Source organism: Corapipo altera, unplaced genomic scaffold (assembly GCF_003945725.1).
Source record: "Corapipo altera isolate COAL_440 unplaced genomic scaffold, ASM394572v1 0, whole genome shotgun sequence".
Classification (NCBI taxonomy): Eukaryota; Metazoa; Chordata; class Aves; order Passeriformes; family Pipridae; genus Corapipo; species Corapipo altera.
In genome coordinates this window covers 78,119,145-78,138,198 of record NW_020884872.1, presented here as the reverse complement: position 1 = coordinate 78,138,198, position 19,054 = coordinate 78,119,145, and the positions used below count along the sequence as shown (strand labels likewise).

The window sequence follows — 19,054 nt, the reverse complement described above, 5'->3', positions numbered from 1 at the left end:
GATCACAGAATCATCAGGGTTGGAACAAACTTCCAACATCATCTATTCCAACCACCAACCCAGTACCACCATAATCACCCTAAACCACATCCCCAAGTGCCACATCCAGACTCTTCTTGTACACTTCCAGAGGTGGTGATTCCACCACCTCCATGGGCAACTTTTTCAACTTATTCCAATGCCTAACCACTCTGAAAAAATTTTTCCTAATAACTGATCTTAACCTCCCCTGACGCAACTTCAGGTCTTCCTAATAGCTGATCTTAACCTCCCCTGATGCGACTTCAGGCCTTCTCTCACATACTTTCCTTTGAGACATGGCAAAAGATACTCCACCACACTAGAGCCTCCTTTCAGCTAGTTGTGCTCCAAGTCCTTAGTCCTTGGTAGCCCTTAGCTGAACTTGCTCTAGTACCTCACTGTCCATCTTGTACCCGGGACCTGAGCACTGGATACAGCATTCCATGTATACCTCATCAGTCCTGAATGGCGAGTGAGGATCACCTCTTCCTCCACTTGCAGGCAGTGCTTTGCCTGGTGCAGTCCAAGCTTTTCTGCCAAGCTGCTTTCCGCTCTGTCAGCTTCTACCTGTCATGGTACCTGGGCTTATCACTATTTATGCTTAACATTGCTGGCCCCAGTACTGACCTCTTGGGCATAGCACTGGTCACTGTCTGCGGCTGGACTTCTGCTGTGAGCTCAGCAGTTCAGAGGGTTTTCCGTCCACCTTACCACCTAGGCTGTGCTCCACCTGTACTTGTCTATGAGGATATAGTAGGATGTAGTGTCAAAAGCCTGGCTAAAGTTGAGATAAACAATATTCATTGTTCTTCCATCATAGATTGAGCCATCCATCATATTGTAGAGGGCTATCAAGTTGATCCTGCATGATTTTCCTTCATTAAATTCATGCTGACTACTTCCAGTAACCTTTGTTCCCTTAATATGTTCAGAAATGCTCTCCATGATTATTTACTTCATCACTTTCTCAGGGATAAAGGTGATGCAGACTGTCCCATAGTTCCCCATAAGATGAGAGGAAATGGCCTCTAATTGCATCAGGGGAGATTTAGATTGGATATTACAGATGATTTCTTCACCAAAAGGGTTGTCAAGCATTGGAACAGGCTGCCCAGGGAAGTGGTTGATTCACCAACCCTGGAGGTATTTAAAAGACATGTAGATGGTTTAGTCATGGCTTTTTCCGACCTAAATGATTCTATGATTCTGTATCCTTCTCTTCGCTGTTCTTGAAGACAGGAGTGACATTTGCTTCCTCCCATTACTCAGAATCCCCAACTGTGTCAGCCTTGCCAACATTATAGAGAGGTCTCATGATCATGGTAGCCAGAATTAGGAGTTAGTCAGCTTTATTCTTCATAAATCTTTTTATCTGCATGTGAGAGTTGGCAGAATTATATGATTTTATAAGTTTTGAATTTAGGGAATTTTCTGAAATATAATGATTAAATAACAAATACATGAAAAAAAGCTATTAACTGCTGTCTTACTTTATATACAGAAAAAATAGTGTATATTGTATATGCTCCTAAATAATTTCAGTCCCTGTCTTAAGATATGTTTTGACTGTTCATATGGTTAAGTTTAAGATGTGAAGCCAAGTTATATAAGCATACTGCCTCTGCTAATTTCATTTTGTTTTGTTTTGTAGAATGGCCTTGTCACAAGCTCACCAGAAATGTTCAAGCTAAAATCTTGCATCAGGAGAAAGACAGATTCAATTGACAAACGTTTCTGTTTCGATATTGAAGTATACGAGAGGTTTGAATTGTTTTCAGTGTTAACAATTTGAAAATAATCATAACCAATATATAATAATTACTCCTGTAAAAGAAACAGATATGTTTGTATGCAGAAACAATATGTTTGTATGCAGACAAACTAGGCTTTCAAGACTTAATACTTCTTTGTTCAAACACGATTTTCTAACAAAATTTGTCACATTGTGTATGTGTTGTCTTTACTACATTATATTTGCGTGCAGATACAAGACAGGTTCTTACAGAACCTGTAGGAAAACTATCCTCTTTTATAAACAGATCATACATATTTTTATAAATACCTATTAATAAGCATATTCTGCTCAAAGGTCTATTTCATTCAGAAATGTATGATAGCACATTGTTTTTCATTCTTGAAAATTACATCTATAACTTTTTTTTTACTTATTCCTGGGTATTATTATTATATTAGATAGATGAAAACAGCTTTCCTGTATTTAAACTATATGTATACAGTAGTTTGTAGAAGTATTTTTTCCAAGCTCAGAGATAGAGAAATATTGAATTAATTTTTGTTGTTAAAATATGATAAATAGACTGACTTTTGTAGTTGATGTCTTAAAAAATGTTTTATGACTGTTGCCAAACTTTTAGAAAACAGACCTCTTTTATATCTACCTCAAAATTATTCTGTTATGTCAGAAACTGTCAACTTTCTCTGACTACTGTGTCTTTTATGTATTCACATGTCAATATGCATTTGAATTCTAACTTTGGAAACTGTTTGAGAAAAGTAGTAATTTCATTGAATGTGTGTGTTTTTGACAGACCTGGAATCATCACACTGCAAGCTTTTTCAGAATCCAACCGAAAACTTTGGCTCGAAGCTATGGATGGAAAGGAACCGGTACGGATATTTTTTAATTTTCTTTTCATTTTACGGTTTTATGGCACACATATTAAAGAAGAAGCTAGTATAAACTTCAGATACTCTGTTGCAATACCAGCAAATACAGTTCTTTTCTTTGTGAGACACTACTGCAAGTACATAGTGAAAATAGGTACAAAGTAGAAAAGGAGAACTATTAATTTAAGCCTACAGTTATATATCATTATTTTATGATAGGATATTCTAAGTAATAATAGTTTAAGTAATAGACTAGCATAGTAATAGGATTCATGGTGCAGGTAAATTATGTGAAGTTGTAGTTATTACAGTAGTAAAGAGCAACCATCTTTTGGGCAGTGTCGTGGAGTAAACAATTATCATCTCAAAAGGCACTGCAGAGACCAGAAAAATGTGTTGAAAGCTACTGAGAGACAGGCTTGTCTGAGTTTTCTTCCCGCTATTTGTCTACCCTTAAAGTAGTCACTGAATGAAGGTGATGTCAGACCTGTATCTGATAGGAAAAAAATGGTTGATCAGTTTTATTAGACAAATGAGTGTTTTTACATGCTTCTTGCCTGACTGAACCACTACAGAAATTGGATTGCTAGTAGTATTGAAATTTAACCCACTTGGACTCTGTAAATCTTACTTCTAATGCATTAGTTGCCTATAGTAGCACGGGCTGTTAACCCGGGTGTGTGCTGGAGTGGTAAACATCAGGAAATGGTGAAAGGCAGAGTTGGCATTTCCCTAACAGCAAGCTGATGCACAGCATGCAGCAACTACTAACAAACCTGGCAATAAAGAATTTAAAGTACAATTATTGTCCTATTGCGTTGTTGTTGTTTGTTTGGTTTTTTTAACAGATCTACACACTACCAGCCATTATTAGCAAGAAGGAAGAAAGTAAGCTTTTTTTTTGTTGAGTTACCAAATACTGCTAGATTTCTGTAATGTTCCAGTTTCTTGATATATGTGTGGGAGAGAGGTACTAATTATTTCATGTTTTATTTCTATTGCTGTGAAGTAATTTTGTTGGATTAAGTGATTTGGTTACACAAAAGCACATCCTAAACTATGTAAACTATGAGACAGCCTTCAACTTTTGTATTGCTATCAAGCATAAACTGGAAAAAAATTTGAGTGCCTCCAAAGCTACAATATATTTAATAAATCTTTTAATTTTCTGTCAGTAGTCTGTAAATCTAAATGTAAATACATACCACTGTGCTGAGATAATATCTTATATAGAGTCATAGACTCATTTATGTTGAAAAAGGCCTTTAAGATCATAAAATCCAACCATTAAACCAGCACTGCCAAGTGCATAATTGTATTAATATTATATTGGTACGTCTGTTATTAACATCATATTTTATTAAATATGTAAAAATAATTTAAATATATATGTGGGTGTATGTATCTCAGAGAGAGATTTGTCAGATTAGGACATACATCTTAATAGGAGGTGTATTTGAGACTGAAAATCTGATATTTAAGCAAATGCACCTGTTTTTTCTTAATGGTGAAAAATATGCTGTTTATGATTTTCTTTATTTAAGTAGTTATTTAGACAGTTTATTTTTCTTCTTTGTTTAGCTAGTTAGAGCAGTGGGTGTTGAAGATAGAAAATGAATGAGAAATATATTCACTTGAAATAAACCCACTAATTAAAGTCAATAACAAGGATTGTTTTCCTATGTTACCATCTTATGAGTGGTGTGTAAAGAACAGGGAATCTTGTTGTGTTAAATCCAATGAATATATTCTGTTCATAATGTAAATCCTGAACTCTTAAAAGCATTTTGCTCAGCAGAGAGGAGTACAGTAATTTCCTTTTAAAGCCACAAGCTTTCAGCTGTATGTTTAGAGGAGCTACTGATTTCTGAGAAAGACAGTAGAATATTAAGCTTCTAAAGATGCACTAACGACTAGAAAGTTGGATTTGAATGCTAAGGATTTATCTACAGAAATACTATTACAGAATGAGTATCATAACCTTATGGATAAATGTGTATCAGCCCTTGACTAATATGTGAATGTAGCTAAACAGAGAGATTTTGTGTATTGATGTTAGGAAGTAATTACCATTTTTTCTTTTTTTGTAGTGTTCTTAAATGAAGCAGGTTTCAACTTTGTGAGGAAATGTATTCATGCTGTAGAAACAAGAGGTGTGTATTTAATCACAAATTATGTATTAGATTATTATGATTTCTTTTTCTGAAATATTACTTTGATTAATTCTTCATGTTTTACAACTGTGCTTTGGAGTATGTCCATCATTTGCTTTGGACTTTCCACATTTTATCTGTGTGGTTTACACTCCCAGTTTACAACTCAAAATTGTTGCCACAAGTTCCAACAACAGTTCGTAACGTACCATTTAAGTGAGGTTTTTAAACATTTTCTGTAATTTCTTGTTGATTAGACAGCTTTATACACATTTGCTCACATCCTTAATCTTTAGTGTGTGTGCACTGAATTGTGTTTTCTTGTGATAAAAACTGTAAGGAGTCTCAGCTCCCAACTTTGGTTTCAGGCATGAAACCTGAATACTGAAAAGGGGCTTCAGTACTCTCTACTGGTAAATCTGGTTTTTTTCAGAGCATAACTCCTATAATTTTGCACACGTTTTGTTATTTTGTTTTTAAATGTTTACAACTCATTTTTGGTAGTGATAATATCCAATAAGGAAGTAATAATCACTCTGCTAATGAGGTGATATTTTACAACTACAATAATTTTTAAATTACCCCTTCCAAATGGAGAGGTGTGGCTATATCATCTCCCATAAAATGAGATAACCTTTTTTTGAACTTTCAGTGTGTAGATCTCTTAGTAATCCAAATGTGGTCTCTGTGCAATCTTGAGCTCAACATGAGTTCAGCTTCTCAGTCAACAGTGTTATGTAGCTTTTAAATCACTGCTGACTCAGAGCTTGCATTTTTTTCCAGGGGAATGAGGCGTAAAAAGAATGTTTGAAAACCAAACACCTAGGTTATCTAAGTGAGAGGTCAGATTTTAGAATGTTGTTTTCAGAGAAAAATTAGGCAATTTTTAAATGGTAAGGCTTGAAGTGAGGAGAATGGAAGACATTTAAATCCTGCTGATTTTAAAAGGCAGTTAAAACCAATAAAATTATCATCATTTAAATATTTAGATTACTGTGTTGCAAATGTTACTCTTGAAACATTTTTTATTATCTGTGCTATTAAGAAAAAGAACAACAATTGTAACTTATAGGTAACCTATAAATTTTCAACTGATGTGTTGCAACAGTATACAGTATATGTTTTTATTTTCATATTACAGTAAGTACAATCATTTCTCTTATAAATGTCAGTCAGATCTTAACTGGAAGGGATGGTGGTTTAAGCAAACATAGATGCACAGTAATTCCATTGACTTCTAGGTGATACAAACTTGTTGATGTGTAATGTGTTTTCAGACTGCTTTTGGGCCTTATTTTTTCACTTTTCCTAGCCATTACCTTGTTGTTTGGTAATATGTGTCATTTCCATGCAGAAGGGTTCTGTTAATGTAAAATTATGCTTAATGTATAATGTGATGTGAATTCAGTGGAATGCATTTGTTATTATCCCAGAAGAGAATTCAGTACTCAACAACACAGTACTCAAGAATGTAATGGTACAGTTTTCCATAAACACATTTAGATATTCTGAAAACGTACACCAAGGATACATCAGTGTATATTGAAATAACCATATTTTCATTATTTTCATTTACTTGTTTTCCCAACATAGGTATTACAATCCTGGGATTGTACAGAATAGGTGGTGTAAATTCCAAGGTGCAGAAGCTGATGAATACCGTATTTTGTAAGTATCTGAACTGAACCTTTGTCAGTGTGCAGTGTGTGCACTGTGGTCCTTTTGCCTTAAGTGCTGTGCTCAGAAGAGTGTGTCATGATATTTACAATTTTGTGTGCGCTCTTACTGCCACTAAATTAATTTACAATTAATTAAAATGAGTGCTTCATCTCTAACTAGTTTCTTGTGTACAGTAGTATTCACTTCTGCATTTTATACATGAGCAAATTACAAATAAAAATGCATTTCTTCTTTTATCTTTAAAGTTCTTTTTGTTGATTTATATTTGGCATGTTTCAGAAGTTCTCCAAAGCTTAGTTCCATAATACATCATGACTTAGCTTAATAGACAGTTTTTCCAGTCTTTCACTTTTCTTGCTAATTTGGCACTCTAAGGCAAACACATTAGTAATTCTCTGTGCACTTGGGCTTGCCTTTCACTTTGACACAGTGCATAAAGCTAATACTTGCAGTTACTAAATATGACTGCTAAATTTATTTTTATTAATACTTTACCAGAGATTAAAAGATTCAAACTGATCAGACTGGTAGTTAGTCTGGCTAATAAGTGATTGCTAGAGCTAAATGGCTAATTTAGTAGCTTCTGTTTTGCTGGTTTTCTAGTTATTGTGTTAGTCAAACTATAACACAATCATAATTCAAATTTCTACCAGCCCCTAAATCTCCTCCTGATATGGATATTGATATGGAACTTTGGGACAATAAAACAATAACAAGCGGACTAAAAAACTACCTCAGGTAAGTATGATCCTACGCAGTCTCAGTATTCCTTTTCTGCCCATTAGTCTTTTGCTTATTATTATCATATTACATTTCTTGTACCCATTAGCATGGTGATAATTGAGTATATTATTGTCCTGCATAATATCCCTGTGATTATGCGTAATAATACACACTTTCTACCTTATTAAGATAGTTTTGGTTTATATAGCCCTAAATTTGGCAGAATTTAATTCATTGCATGTTTTTATTTAAATTTTTTTATGTTAACCACAAAGCATGTTGTGCTCAGTCTTTTGTTTCTGAATCCCTTAAGCTGTGTACCACAAGATGTCATGACATCATTGTTGGAGCAGAATAAAAATCTCAGCAAAACACAGGTTTTTATCTTATGCTGTTGTTCATAAACAAAATAAAACCCTCCAACACTTTCATTTTTGCTGATAAGAAACAGAATATTCAGAAATTATGGTACTTCTAAGATAACTCTTTCAGTTCTCAATATATAATGTTCAAAAAAACCACAATGAAAAGTATCCAATCTAAATGGTGGGTGTTCTATGCCTTCTAAAAATCTAGACTTCCTAAACCAATCACCTAACAAAAGTCAGCATCAGAAATCTCTATTAACTGTGGAAAATATGCCTAGGATTTATAGTGGAATGCTCATGTACATTTCATTGAGAAGAGTGCTTTTGGTTGAAGAAACTTATACATCTTCAGACACACAAATCATCATAGATACTGTGTTTGTGAAATTAGAACATGAGGCAGGAAGCAGTAGCTGTGTGCTTGTCTCTATAAGGCAACTCACAGTCTGCCTTTCAGAGGCTGACTCTTTTAGGATCTCTCAGATCAGAATTTCAGTCTCAAATTTCATCATGTTTTTGCCTTTCTTGGACAAAATATTGATTCTGCAGCCCGCTATACCATGTCTGCACCTATATTTAAAACAGGAAACAGTGAACCTCTGTGCTGAAGTCAGTACCAGTAACATTTCAGTAACTTACGTGGTGACGTAAGATTCAACTCATTGATTTTCAGACTATGTCCATGACCAAGTTGTATGCTACTTGTAATCAGTCATCACTGAATTGGGTTTCTTAGGTCCAATAGGACATTGTGCAGATCTTGAGGGCTATCATGATCACAATCATAAAACTTAAAAAGACTTTGAGTCTGTTTTAAATAACCTTTTAATATGTTTTTTTACAACCAGGTGTCTTTCAGAACCACTGATGACTTTCAAGCTGCACAAAGATTTCATTGTTGCTGTTAGTAAGTAAAGTGAAAAAAACACTTTTGTGAAAGTAATATTGTTTCTAAACTTCGATCTCCCCAGTCACTATCTTTACTTTTCTCCTTGCTCTATTATTCAGTGATCCAGCCCTCAAAGCAGAGAAGTCACACTAGATGAAGCTGTTCAGTGGTTTGTTCTGATCTTTTTAGTGGTTATGTGTGACTGCCTTCTGCATGAAATTTTGAACCTTGATTTAGATGTTTGTTTGTTTCATATAGGCTGATAATTATATTATAACATTGATCCCTCTCATCCAGGGACCTTTTTTTTCCCAGCTTGCCTTGAAAAATTAGAAGGGGCGATAATTATCTCCTTTCAACAAATGGAGTAATTAGATCAAGTGACAGGAGATACTGTTTTTCTAATGACTTCAGTTTAGAATTTGAAGTTATTTCCCCATTTCCTCTTGTCTTGATAAGAATAAAAGACACTGAAGAACTTTAGATATTTTAAAAATCAAGAAGCGAAAGCTTAGATTTCACTGAAGTGGCACATCGGGTCTATATTGCCATTAATTTTGTTGATTCCAGTATTCGTGGTAATTGCTTTAGATGAATTAGTTTAAATACAGATTTCAGAATGTAATAAATATAATCAAATTGTCCTCATCATTTTGAAAGCTAATTGTGTTTGGCTTCTCTTAATGCATGTTTATGTTAGCATACAGGCATTGATGCCATTTGTAGTCACTTCTTAGCACATGTTCTGAGTTATTAACAATTTGTTTTCTGTTTAATAGAGTCAGATGATCAGAACTACAGAGTTGAGGCAGTGCATGCACTTGTGCATAAGTTACCAGAGAAGAACAGAGAGATGCTGGACATCCTTATTAAGCACTTGGTCAAGTAATTATTTTTTATTTTTCTCTTTGATATTATTATAAGATGCTATTATTTCTGCTTAAATTTGTCAGTGTTGCTTAATCTGTTCTCTGTGTTGAAACAATGCCACTTGAATTTACATTTAATTTCTAAAATGCTGTTCTCATCTTAACTTGAATAATACTTTGTAGAAACAGAATAAAAAATAGAGAGTTAAAAATCATAGAGTCACCAAGATGGCTAACTATGTTCTGAAAATAAACCCAGTCAATGTTTTTCATTCATGTTCCTACTTACTACAGGACTCATAACTAATTAAATTCAAGAAACATCTAAAACTATGCCAAGGTTGATGGAAAATGCTGGTTTGAATCTGTCTCAAAGTCTCACACTGTTTCATGACAGAGGTGGACCTATGTGATAATACTCGTCCTTCACATTTGATCTTATTTTTCTCTCTAACAACTCTGAAGTGCAGTAACATTTGAAAGCACTAATTTAAAGTATTATTATTTATATTTTTGATATTTATATAAATGCCCCAGTTCTGAATCTCCCGTAACACTACCTGAAGTATTAATTGTCAGATAGAAAAGATTTTGCATTTCTTTAAACCAATGACCTTTTGTCTTCATTGAATTACACTTGGCATATGCTGTGAAACAAAAAAAGACAGTTTTTTATTCTCTTATGTCTCTCTGTATCACTAGCTGTCATTACATACCATTATTGCATTTTACTTTATCCTGTTTCTACATTAAATGTTATTTGTGTATTTTCTAAACCTATAGTTAGTTTTCAATGGTATTTGCTGAATACTTTTTAATATGCATTATTCTTTCTGATTTAGGATGCTTTATACTTTTTAGTACATTTGTCAGTGATCTGGGAGTGTAAATAGTGAAGCAGGAGTTGTTCAGTTAAAGTACACATGACTGAGATATGTAGAAGACATAAGAGAGGAGTCCATATCATTTTCATTCCATTCACTACATCCCAACTGTTTTGCTTTTTTGATCACAGCTTGAGCCACAGCTTACAGTAAGCTGTTTACAGCAGAGACTAATGCAGTTTTGCTTCCTGTTATAGAAATGAGAACTTCGAAAATTTATTTGACAGGAAATTATTTAGCCCTAAAAAATTATTTTTAGCCCTTTATGTCATTAGCCCCTGTATAACTAACATGATAGCAAGCTGCTGTGCATGCTTCCATTGCAAAAAGGCAGACCTTGCATCTTGTTGGGGTGATGCAGAGAACCAGATGGAAAAAAGTTTCCTAAGTTTCCTTACTCAGAGAATTGTTTGATTAGCTAAACACTATAATACCTATTACTTTATAACCCCCTAAAAAGTGAAAGCATTTAATGAGGGCTTAACAGTTTTGTAAAAGCTACTGGTCTGGAAGCCTCAAACTTAGAGAGATATATGCATAGGAACTGACTTATTTGTAGTCAAAGTTAGTGTTAGGCAAGCATTGACCTCTTTTCATGGCCTCTTTATTCTCAGTGTAAACTCAGATGCAATTCCAAAGAAAAGCACACCTGAAGTATTCCTCTGTTTAATTATTCTCTTTAACTCTTGCCTGTGTCATCTTGTGATTCTCATTTCCTGTAAATGTAATCTTGGTTTGACACTGAATGCTTTTAGTAGTTTCTTTCCAACATTCAATTCACCCCTTCTAATTTCTCATATAATTTACCAGTTGTTGTTTATGCTAGCAATTCTAATGAGACGGAATTCAAAATAAGTCTCTTGAGTGTATGAGTCACCTTCCTTACTCATCTTTTTCCTACCACTGTGCGGGGATTTTTCAAGGAACAAATGACAGGTGAAGCACCTAATTTTATGAAAATGAAAAAATTTGAAAAAAAAAATTCAACCTCCTGTTTCCTCATTCTTTTGTTAAAAATCCAGTTTCAAAGTGTACATTGTTTCTATGTATTTCTTTTAGCTGTTCAGTTCCTTTATGTATGCTTTTGCATCTTGGTGAAAATACTATGCCTTTAACTATGAGTTATAAGATAAGGATATTATTTTATCTTGGTTTAATTCATAAGGTCTGTACGTCTCTGCCTACCTTGAATTTTATGTCAGTGTGGAAAATTAAATATGATCTAGATGATGTGAGATGTAGATCATGCTGAAAAAAAATAAACAAACAAAAACTAGCAAATCCTGAAAAGCACCCAGGGAAGAGGTGATACTGCATGTATACATACTTAGTGAGTAGCTAGGCAAGCACGGGAAGTTTGGTGTTATTTTCACATAGGTAGCTCATTTTTTGTTTTTAAACTTCCCTAGTAGTCAAATTACCTATCTACTCTAAAGAGTAAATCATTCTTTGGTATGATTTAATAATACAATACTTTTCTATGGTAGATAGTTGGGAGTCTGCAATCCAGCAGTATCAAAAAATTACTGGTGATACATCAAAGAAGGAGATTTTGAGGAGAAAGCAATGACACCTCAATGAATGCCCTCCCTGAAATGCATGATTGCCTCAGCCTGTGTCTGTGCAGTAGCCCAGCAACAGTAGGACTAGGTCAGGGGAAAGTGGCAATCAAAATGATCCATTTACAGCCCTGGGGTCTTTCTCTTTTGCAAGAAACTGAACCTTTAAAATGGTTTGTAGAAAGCCCTTTCTGATTACAGTGTTATTAAATTTACCATTTCTTTTATTAACCAAGCTACCGAATTTGTTACCAAGGAAACATGAACAGTAGACAAATATTACTTCTCTCTTATGGTTTAAGACTATAATGTTTGTGTAACAGATCTCTACAGTTACTGTACAGCACAAAGAAGAGTAACATTGCAGAACAGTTTTTTAAGGTTTTTTTAGCAAATCTAGAGCTGAGTTATTCAACATTCCATTTTCATTAAAATACTGGTGGACTTCCCAAACACCCCTTAGTCATCTAAGACAAACATAAGATCTGTTTCAGAGAAAGTTAGATTAGGATAATTGGTTAAAAATGTACTTTAACAAGGGAGTAATTTTCGTGACATGGCTTCCAAATAATGATCTCTGCTAGTGCTAGTCTGAGGTAACATTTGAGAAAGTTTTGACATAATTTAATGAAGTAACATAGGAAACATGTAAGAAGATAGGCATTTTTTTACTTGCCTCCAGTACAAACCCCCTTCCCATATTTCTCCTTCTTCTTGATGTAAATGGGGTGCTAAAATGTTCCTATCCCTGTTTCTACATTTTAAAAGGTACAAGAGTTTATTTAATTGTGTAGGAAATTGCTGAAGATGCTCAGCTTGACAATGGTAGGAGATAGCAATGAGAAGGAAAAGGAAAGTGTGAACAAGTGGCTCGATAACTAATTCCATTTGGTAGCAGATGCAGTAAAATTAAGCATTAAGGAAATTATAAAATCTTGACTTGGCATAATATTCCTCAGACATGAGGCAATAGGACTGCTGTGACCGGGGAATCACTGGCAGTTATTTCAAAGGGTTTATGATGATAGGGCTTTTATTTGGCAAATCTTATTTGTAAGAAGAGGCATTGAGGATTACTGATTGATGGTTTTCATTTTTCTATCTGATAAACTAAGTTTCTGAATTCTACATTAAGAAGAAAAAAGAAGAGGTAAAATAAGTTACAACAGAATATACAGAAGCAAAAGGTTATTATATTTCAAAGCCAGATGTCATTATGATCATCTAAAGTTATCTATTCATAGAAGCAATGATTTCACTGAATCCATTGATTCTGTGCTTTCATCATATTAATAAAGAGATCCCATTGCGAAATAAGTATTTTCAGAAACTAAGTTTCTTTCCTTTACATGAAAACTAAGGTATATGGTTGACCTCTGTTATCACATACTAGTTTCAATCAATCCAACATAAAGTATTTAAATTCCTGTAGAACTATTGGAGAGATAGGTGCCTGCTCTAAGACTCCTAAACTTTAGGTGGTCTGGATCTCTCTGTGGAGACCTCCAAATATAGTTGCCTTTTCCTATCAGTTTTGTCAGGAACTGAAATACTCTAGGAAGATGTGCTCATTACTGTTAAGCTATTGCAGGATAGGAGCCTTAATGGAAGTACAGTAGTTGTACTACACTGTATTTTGACTCTAGTAAAAGTGGAAGTTTTAAAAATGTATTTAAAAGGGAGGCGTGAACTTGTAATTTTGTTAAAAAATAGTCTTAGGTTTTTGCCTGTTTAAATTGTAGTTTAGCAAATCAATTTAATTGCATATTTTTTGTGTTTATTTAAAGGGTATCATTGCACAGTCAGCAAAATCTAATGACTGTATCCAACCTTGGTGTTATCTTTGGACCAACTCTGATGAGAGCCCAAGAAGAAACCGTGGCTGCTATGATGAACATTAAGTTTCAGAATATCGTCGTTGAAATTCTGATAGAGCATTATGAAAAGGTAGAAAGAAATTATCTGACTATTTGGTTATGAAATGGAACTAAGATCTCATTTTCATTACCATCATTAAGTTCTTAAGAATAAAGAGTCCAACATTTGTAGAAAGTCATTGATAGAAATAATACCTGTTTCCCACCCCATGCTACGGATCTGTATTCCTAGCAAGTCTTTTGTGGATGTGCAAGGTACACATCCAAGGCGTAATCTCCCATGGTTTGGAAGAGTTGCTCTAACTCTTCAGTTGCTTTCTGAAGACTGTTGTGACCTCCCGAATCTAGAAACAGAACGAGAAAGTCATAACTTTGCTCCCGGCTCCTCCATCTCTCTTATGCTACCAGTGTATGGAGGTTCACTCTGGATGAATGCATAAATTCTTCTCTAAATGCATCAGAACAGAGTCTTTCTGACCATTGCTATCCTTGGGGATGTCAGTTGCACAGTAGAGATCTAGTCCCTGGCAATACTGAGAAGGAAAACACATGAAATCTTAAACACTTACTTTCAATCACTACAAAAAGATCCGGAAGGAGGACCCAGGAAACTACAGGCCCATCAACCTGACCTCAGTGGCCAGCAAGGTTATGGAGCAGATCATCCTAAGTGCAATCACACAGCACCCGCAGGAGGGACATGGGATCAGACCCAGCCAGCATGGGTTTAGGAAGGGCAGGTCCTGTCTGACCAACCTGATCTCCTTTTATGATCAGGTGACCTGCCTGATGGATGAGGGGAAGGCTGTGGATGTGTCTACCTGGACTTCAGCAAAACCTTTGACACTGTCTCACACAGCATGCTTCTGGAAAACCTGGCAGCCCACAACTTGGACAGGGGCACTCTGTGCTGGGTTAGGAACTGGCTGGAGGGCCGGGCCCAGAGAGTGGTGGTGAACGGTGCTGCATCCAGTTGGCGGCCGGTCACTAGTGGTGTCCCCCAGGGATCAGTGTTGGGCCCAGTCCTGTTTAATATCTTTACTGATGATTTAGATGAGAGGATTGAGTCCACCATCAGCAAATTTGCAGATGACATCAAGTTGGGAGGGGAGTGTCAATCAGCTGGAAGGCAGGAGGGCTCTACAGAGCCCTGGACAGGCTGGAGAGTTGAGCTGATTCCAACGGGATGAGGTTCAACAAGACCAAGTGCCAGGTCCTGCACTTTGACCAGAACAACCCCCTGCAGCGCTACAGGCTGGGGACAGAGTGGCTGGAGAGCAACCAGGCAGAAAGGGACCTGAGAGTTTGGATTGACAGGAAGCTGAACAGGAGCCAGCAGTGTGCCCAGGTGGCCAAAAAGGCCAATGGCATCCTGGCCTGTATCAGGAACAGTGTGACCAGCAGGACCAGGGAAGTGATTCTTCCTCTGTACTCAGCGCTGGTGAGGCCACACCTTGAGCACTGTGTCCAGTTCTGGGCCCCTCCGTTCAGGAAGACATTGAGGTGCTGGAGCAGGTCCAGAGAAGAGCAAGAAGTCTGGTGAAGGGACTGGAGCACAAGTCCTATGAGGAGAGGCTGAGGGAGCTGGGGTTGTTCAGCCTGGAGAAGAGGAGGCTCAGGGGAGACCTCATCACTCTCTACAACTCCCTGAAAGGAGGCTGTAGCCAGGTGGAGGTTGGTCTCTTCTCCCAGGCAGCTGTCAGTAAGACAAGAGGGCACGGTCTTAAGCTCTGCCAGGGGAGGTTTAGGTTAGGTATTAGGAAGAAATTCTCACAGAGAGGGTAATCAGGCATTGGAATAGGCTGCCCAGGGAAGTGGTGGATTCTCCATCCCTGGAGGTTTTTAAGATGAGACTGGATGTGACTCTTAGTGCCATGGTCTAGTAACCACGGCGGTGTTGGATCAAAGGTTGGACTTGATGATCTCAGAGGTCCCTTCCAACCTGACTGATGATATGATTCTATGATTTTATGAATTGCAGGTATCAGCTTCACTGAAAAGCCTCCTCAGATTTTTTGTTTTAATTTTAAACTGTTTAATTTCAAAACTCAGCAGAACAGTCAAGATCTCTTTTACTTGATAAAAGAAATTTTATCTTGGTGGTCTCTGTTGACCTATATCATTTTCTCTGATGACTGACAAAGTGAAAAAACTTCGAGTTTCTTTAATTACTCATTACTCAGCCAAGGGGCAGTTCCCAGTCAATACCAGGATCCCCTGCACTGGTTGGTCAGTAAGTACTGACAGTATGGCTTGATATCATCAGTTGTATTTCATAGGGACTCCTCAAAATGGATATGATACTGATAGCCTTCTTGGTTTTGACTCCCAAAATATATATTGCATTTTCCAAACATTGACTTTTCCCTCCAGAAAATAATAGCTCATTCAATACAAAGACTACTGCTGCACAACCAGTCTCCCTTGCTCTATATCTGTGTCTACAGACACGTTTTTATGTTGATGTTTTACTCACTAGTGCTTAATACAGCTTTAATGTACTTCAAGAACATCTCAAGATTTTCATTAAAGTATTTCCTACTGTGCAAGTATATTTGCTTTCTTCCAGTTCTGTGAATGGCATGGAGGTGTCTTTTTGTGGTTCACTGCATTCTCTTTAGGGAATGCCCTATTGCTAGAGGGTCCAGAAATCCTTGCAGAGATGTCTTCTGGTATAGCATGGTAAAAATTTTTTTCTGCAGCAATGAAGTGCAACATTGACCAGTAGTAGCAGTGGTATGTAAAAGATAAGAACCAGGAGATACCTTAAACATAAAGTTGTTCCTCATCAAACTTGACTTGTTTGGCCAAATAAAGTGGTTTTCTGAAATGCAAACTGGATTGTAGTAAGTTACAACTATGACATTTTTCTGTGACATACGAAAACTTTCACTGGAACACAGAGAAAAAAAATCAACCTTGTCACAATATTTTAAAAAATATATTACTTCTTAGGCAATAGTCAGTAGTAAACACTTATTTTGTTTTACAATTTCAACTGTAAAGCCCTTCTAACAAGGGCTAGAAAATAAATCTATTTCAACAAATATATAAGTAGTACACCTACTAAGTACAGCTCAGTATTGTGGTTCTTGAGTTGTTAAATGACATCAGAGCAAAGCTTCTATTCTGCAAATTTACTCTTTCGTAACGTATGAGATTGTTACAGTGTTCATTTCAGGCACAGCAGTGAGGAAAACAAATTGATTAATAATGGAAGTGTAAGAATACCTCTGTTTAATGTCATTTTTTCCCTTTTTTTTAATCATGCAGATATTTCACACTGCACCAGATCCCAACATTCCTCTTCCCCAACCTCAGTCCCGATCAAGTTCAAGAAGGACAAGAGCCATTTGTCTCTCCACAGGTTCACGTAAACCCAAAGGAAGATATACACCATGTCTAGCAGATCCTGACAGTAAGTTTTTCCTTGCAGACTGGTTGTCTTCCTTTTTATGTCTTATCTTTTAACTTTGCCTGAATAATATCCAATAGATGCTGTATTTCAATAATCATAAGCATAACAGATGGGGTTTTGTCAGCTTTTTAACCCCTGTGAGTCACAGCCACACTGTTGACTGACTGCATTCCTCACTTCTCTCAGATGAGGAAGAATGTTCGGTTTTAGGCAAGTCTTGCATTGTGTACATTGCTCAACATCTTTTAAAGTAGACTTTATATTCTAATCTAAATTTAGTCCACTTTGAAACTCAAAAGTTCATTATATGAAGTTCATCTCGTTTCTTTGCAAGATGATGGGTAAGGCTGGGAAACTGTAAACAGAATCTTTCCTCTCCTTCTGTAACAAATGTAATTCAGTCAACATTAGGAGACCAAACCCATCACTTGGCTATTTTCACATGTATGAAACTGTGGCCCTTGGTTCAAAGTCAGCCACTGCCTAGGTTGCCAAAACCAGTGAAACTTTGTTAGGTTTTCTGGAATAGAAACAAACTCTAATATTCCTGGAAGAAGCAGTGTACATATCATACGGCTTACTGTTTAAAAGCAGGGAGTTATGTCTATAATCAATTGATGCTTAGAATGCTTATTCACTTTTATGTAGATGTGACTATTAAAAAGTTTCACTTCATTCATTTTCATCTAATGGACCACTACTTTTTTACTTACTGGTTGTGCCAGTAAGGAGTACTGAAACTGTATAAAAGTTTAAGTTGCTAACAGTTCCACTACTGCAACAGACTTCCTAAAGAACTTAGGTGTCCCTTGACTCCTCAAGATTTACATGAAACTGGTTCAGTAAGTTAATCCACAGTTAAGGTGTATCTGTTCTTGAAGATCTGTAGTAATTCTGAAGTCTGCAATTTTAGGAAATGTGTCCTTGATATATTCTTGCACAGGTGCTTCATTTTCCATAGGTCTGTGTTACAAGTTTCATGCCAGTGAGAGTTTAAATACTACATGAGATCAATAACTCCCTACCCATGGCTTACCAGTGTGAATGGCATGGGATCCCAAGTAAGAAGTTACAAAGGAACAGTCAGTTATACTCAACAGAGGGCCAACTGGTCAAGTTTCAGGCATTTTTTCACTGTGTAACTACAATGAATGAATAATAGCATTAAAAAGGGACATTTCTCTGCAAGTACTTTGCAGACCATATGCAAGCTTATGCTTCTTCAGACTGTACATGGGAACATTCAGGTTGGAGATCTGGAAGAATTTTCTCACTTAAAGGACTGCCCAGGGAAGTGGTGGAGTTGCCATTCGTGGAAGTGTTCAAGAAACAACTTGATGTGGCACTTAGCACTATGGTTTACTTGATATGGTGGTGTTCTGTCAATGGTTGGATTCAATGATCTTGGAGGTCTTTTCCAACCTAAATGATTCTATGATTTCTATGATTCTTCATTCAGACACATCTCGTGCTGGCGATTTGATTGCCACTAGGTCTGATCCAAGAACTCTCCACTTGTGCTTCACTTATTAGCTCAAACTCAACACTTATGTAAACAAGTTCCAGTTAAGATCTTACTTGTGTCTGGAAGGCTGAAGCAGAAGCAGAGGTACTCTTCTTGCCAAATATCACAATATCAGACAAGAGACAGCCTTGGTTCTGGCAATTGCAATTTCTGAAATACTAGATGGTTTTAAGTCATCATTTAAATGAAACATGGACACAACTGTATTGCAGGAAATAAAGGAAATCTGTATGGCATGAGAAAAGAGATACAGATTTCAAATGGTAGGGAATTATAGAAAATTAGAGAAAATGCATCTGGCAGAAAAATGCATTAGCCAATCATACAATTTTCAAGGTACTAATGGTCTCTAAAGGAACAAGATGAGTCTTCAAGTTGTAAATAAATTAATGAGTTGTTTTCCTTCTGCAGGAAACCACAGAATTTGATGACGAGTAAGGTACAAAAGAGCTAAAGGTGA

General features: G+C 36.3%; 1 protein-coding gene across 1 annotated transcript in view; it reads left to right on the top strand.

Annotated features, from left to right (window-relative positions):
* ARHGAP42 (Rho GTPase activating protein 42) overlaps positions 1 to 19,054 on the top strand; it is a 147,338-nt gene that overhangs the window by 115,587 nt on the left and 12,697 nt on the right. Inside the window, exons 10-19 of the mRNA XM_027639841.1 lie at positions 1,673 to 1,782; positions 2,571 to 2,649; positions 3,498 to 3,537; positions 4,740 to 4,802; positions 6,396 to 6,470; positions 7,136 to 7,220; positions 8,422 to 8,480; positions 9,242 to 9,347; positions 13,562 to 13,721; positions 16,925 to 17,069. Of these exons, the coding sequence (XP_027495642.1) occupies positions 1,673 to 1,782; positions 2,571 to 2,649; positions 3,498 to 3,537; positions 4,740 to 4,802; positions 6,396 to 6,470; positions 7,136 to 7,220; positions 8,422 to 8,480; positions 9,242 to 9,347; positions 13,562 to 13,721; positions 16,925 to 17,069 (922 nt within the window). The remainder of the gene's footprint in view (positions 1 to 1,672; positions 1,783 to 2,570; positions 2,650 to 3,497; positions 3,538 to 4,739; positions 4,803 to 6,395; positions 6,471 to 7,135; positions 7,221 to 8,421; positions 8,481 to 9,241; positions 9,348 to 13,561; positions 13,722 to 16,924; positions 17,070 to 19,054) is intronic.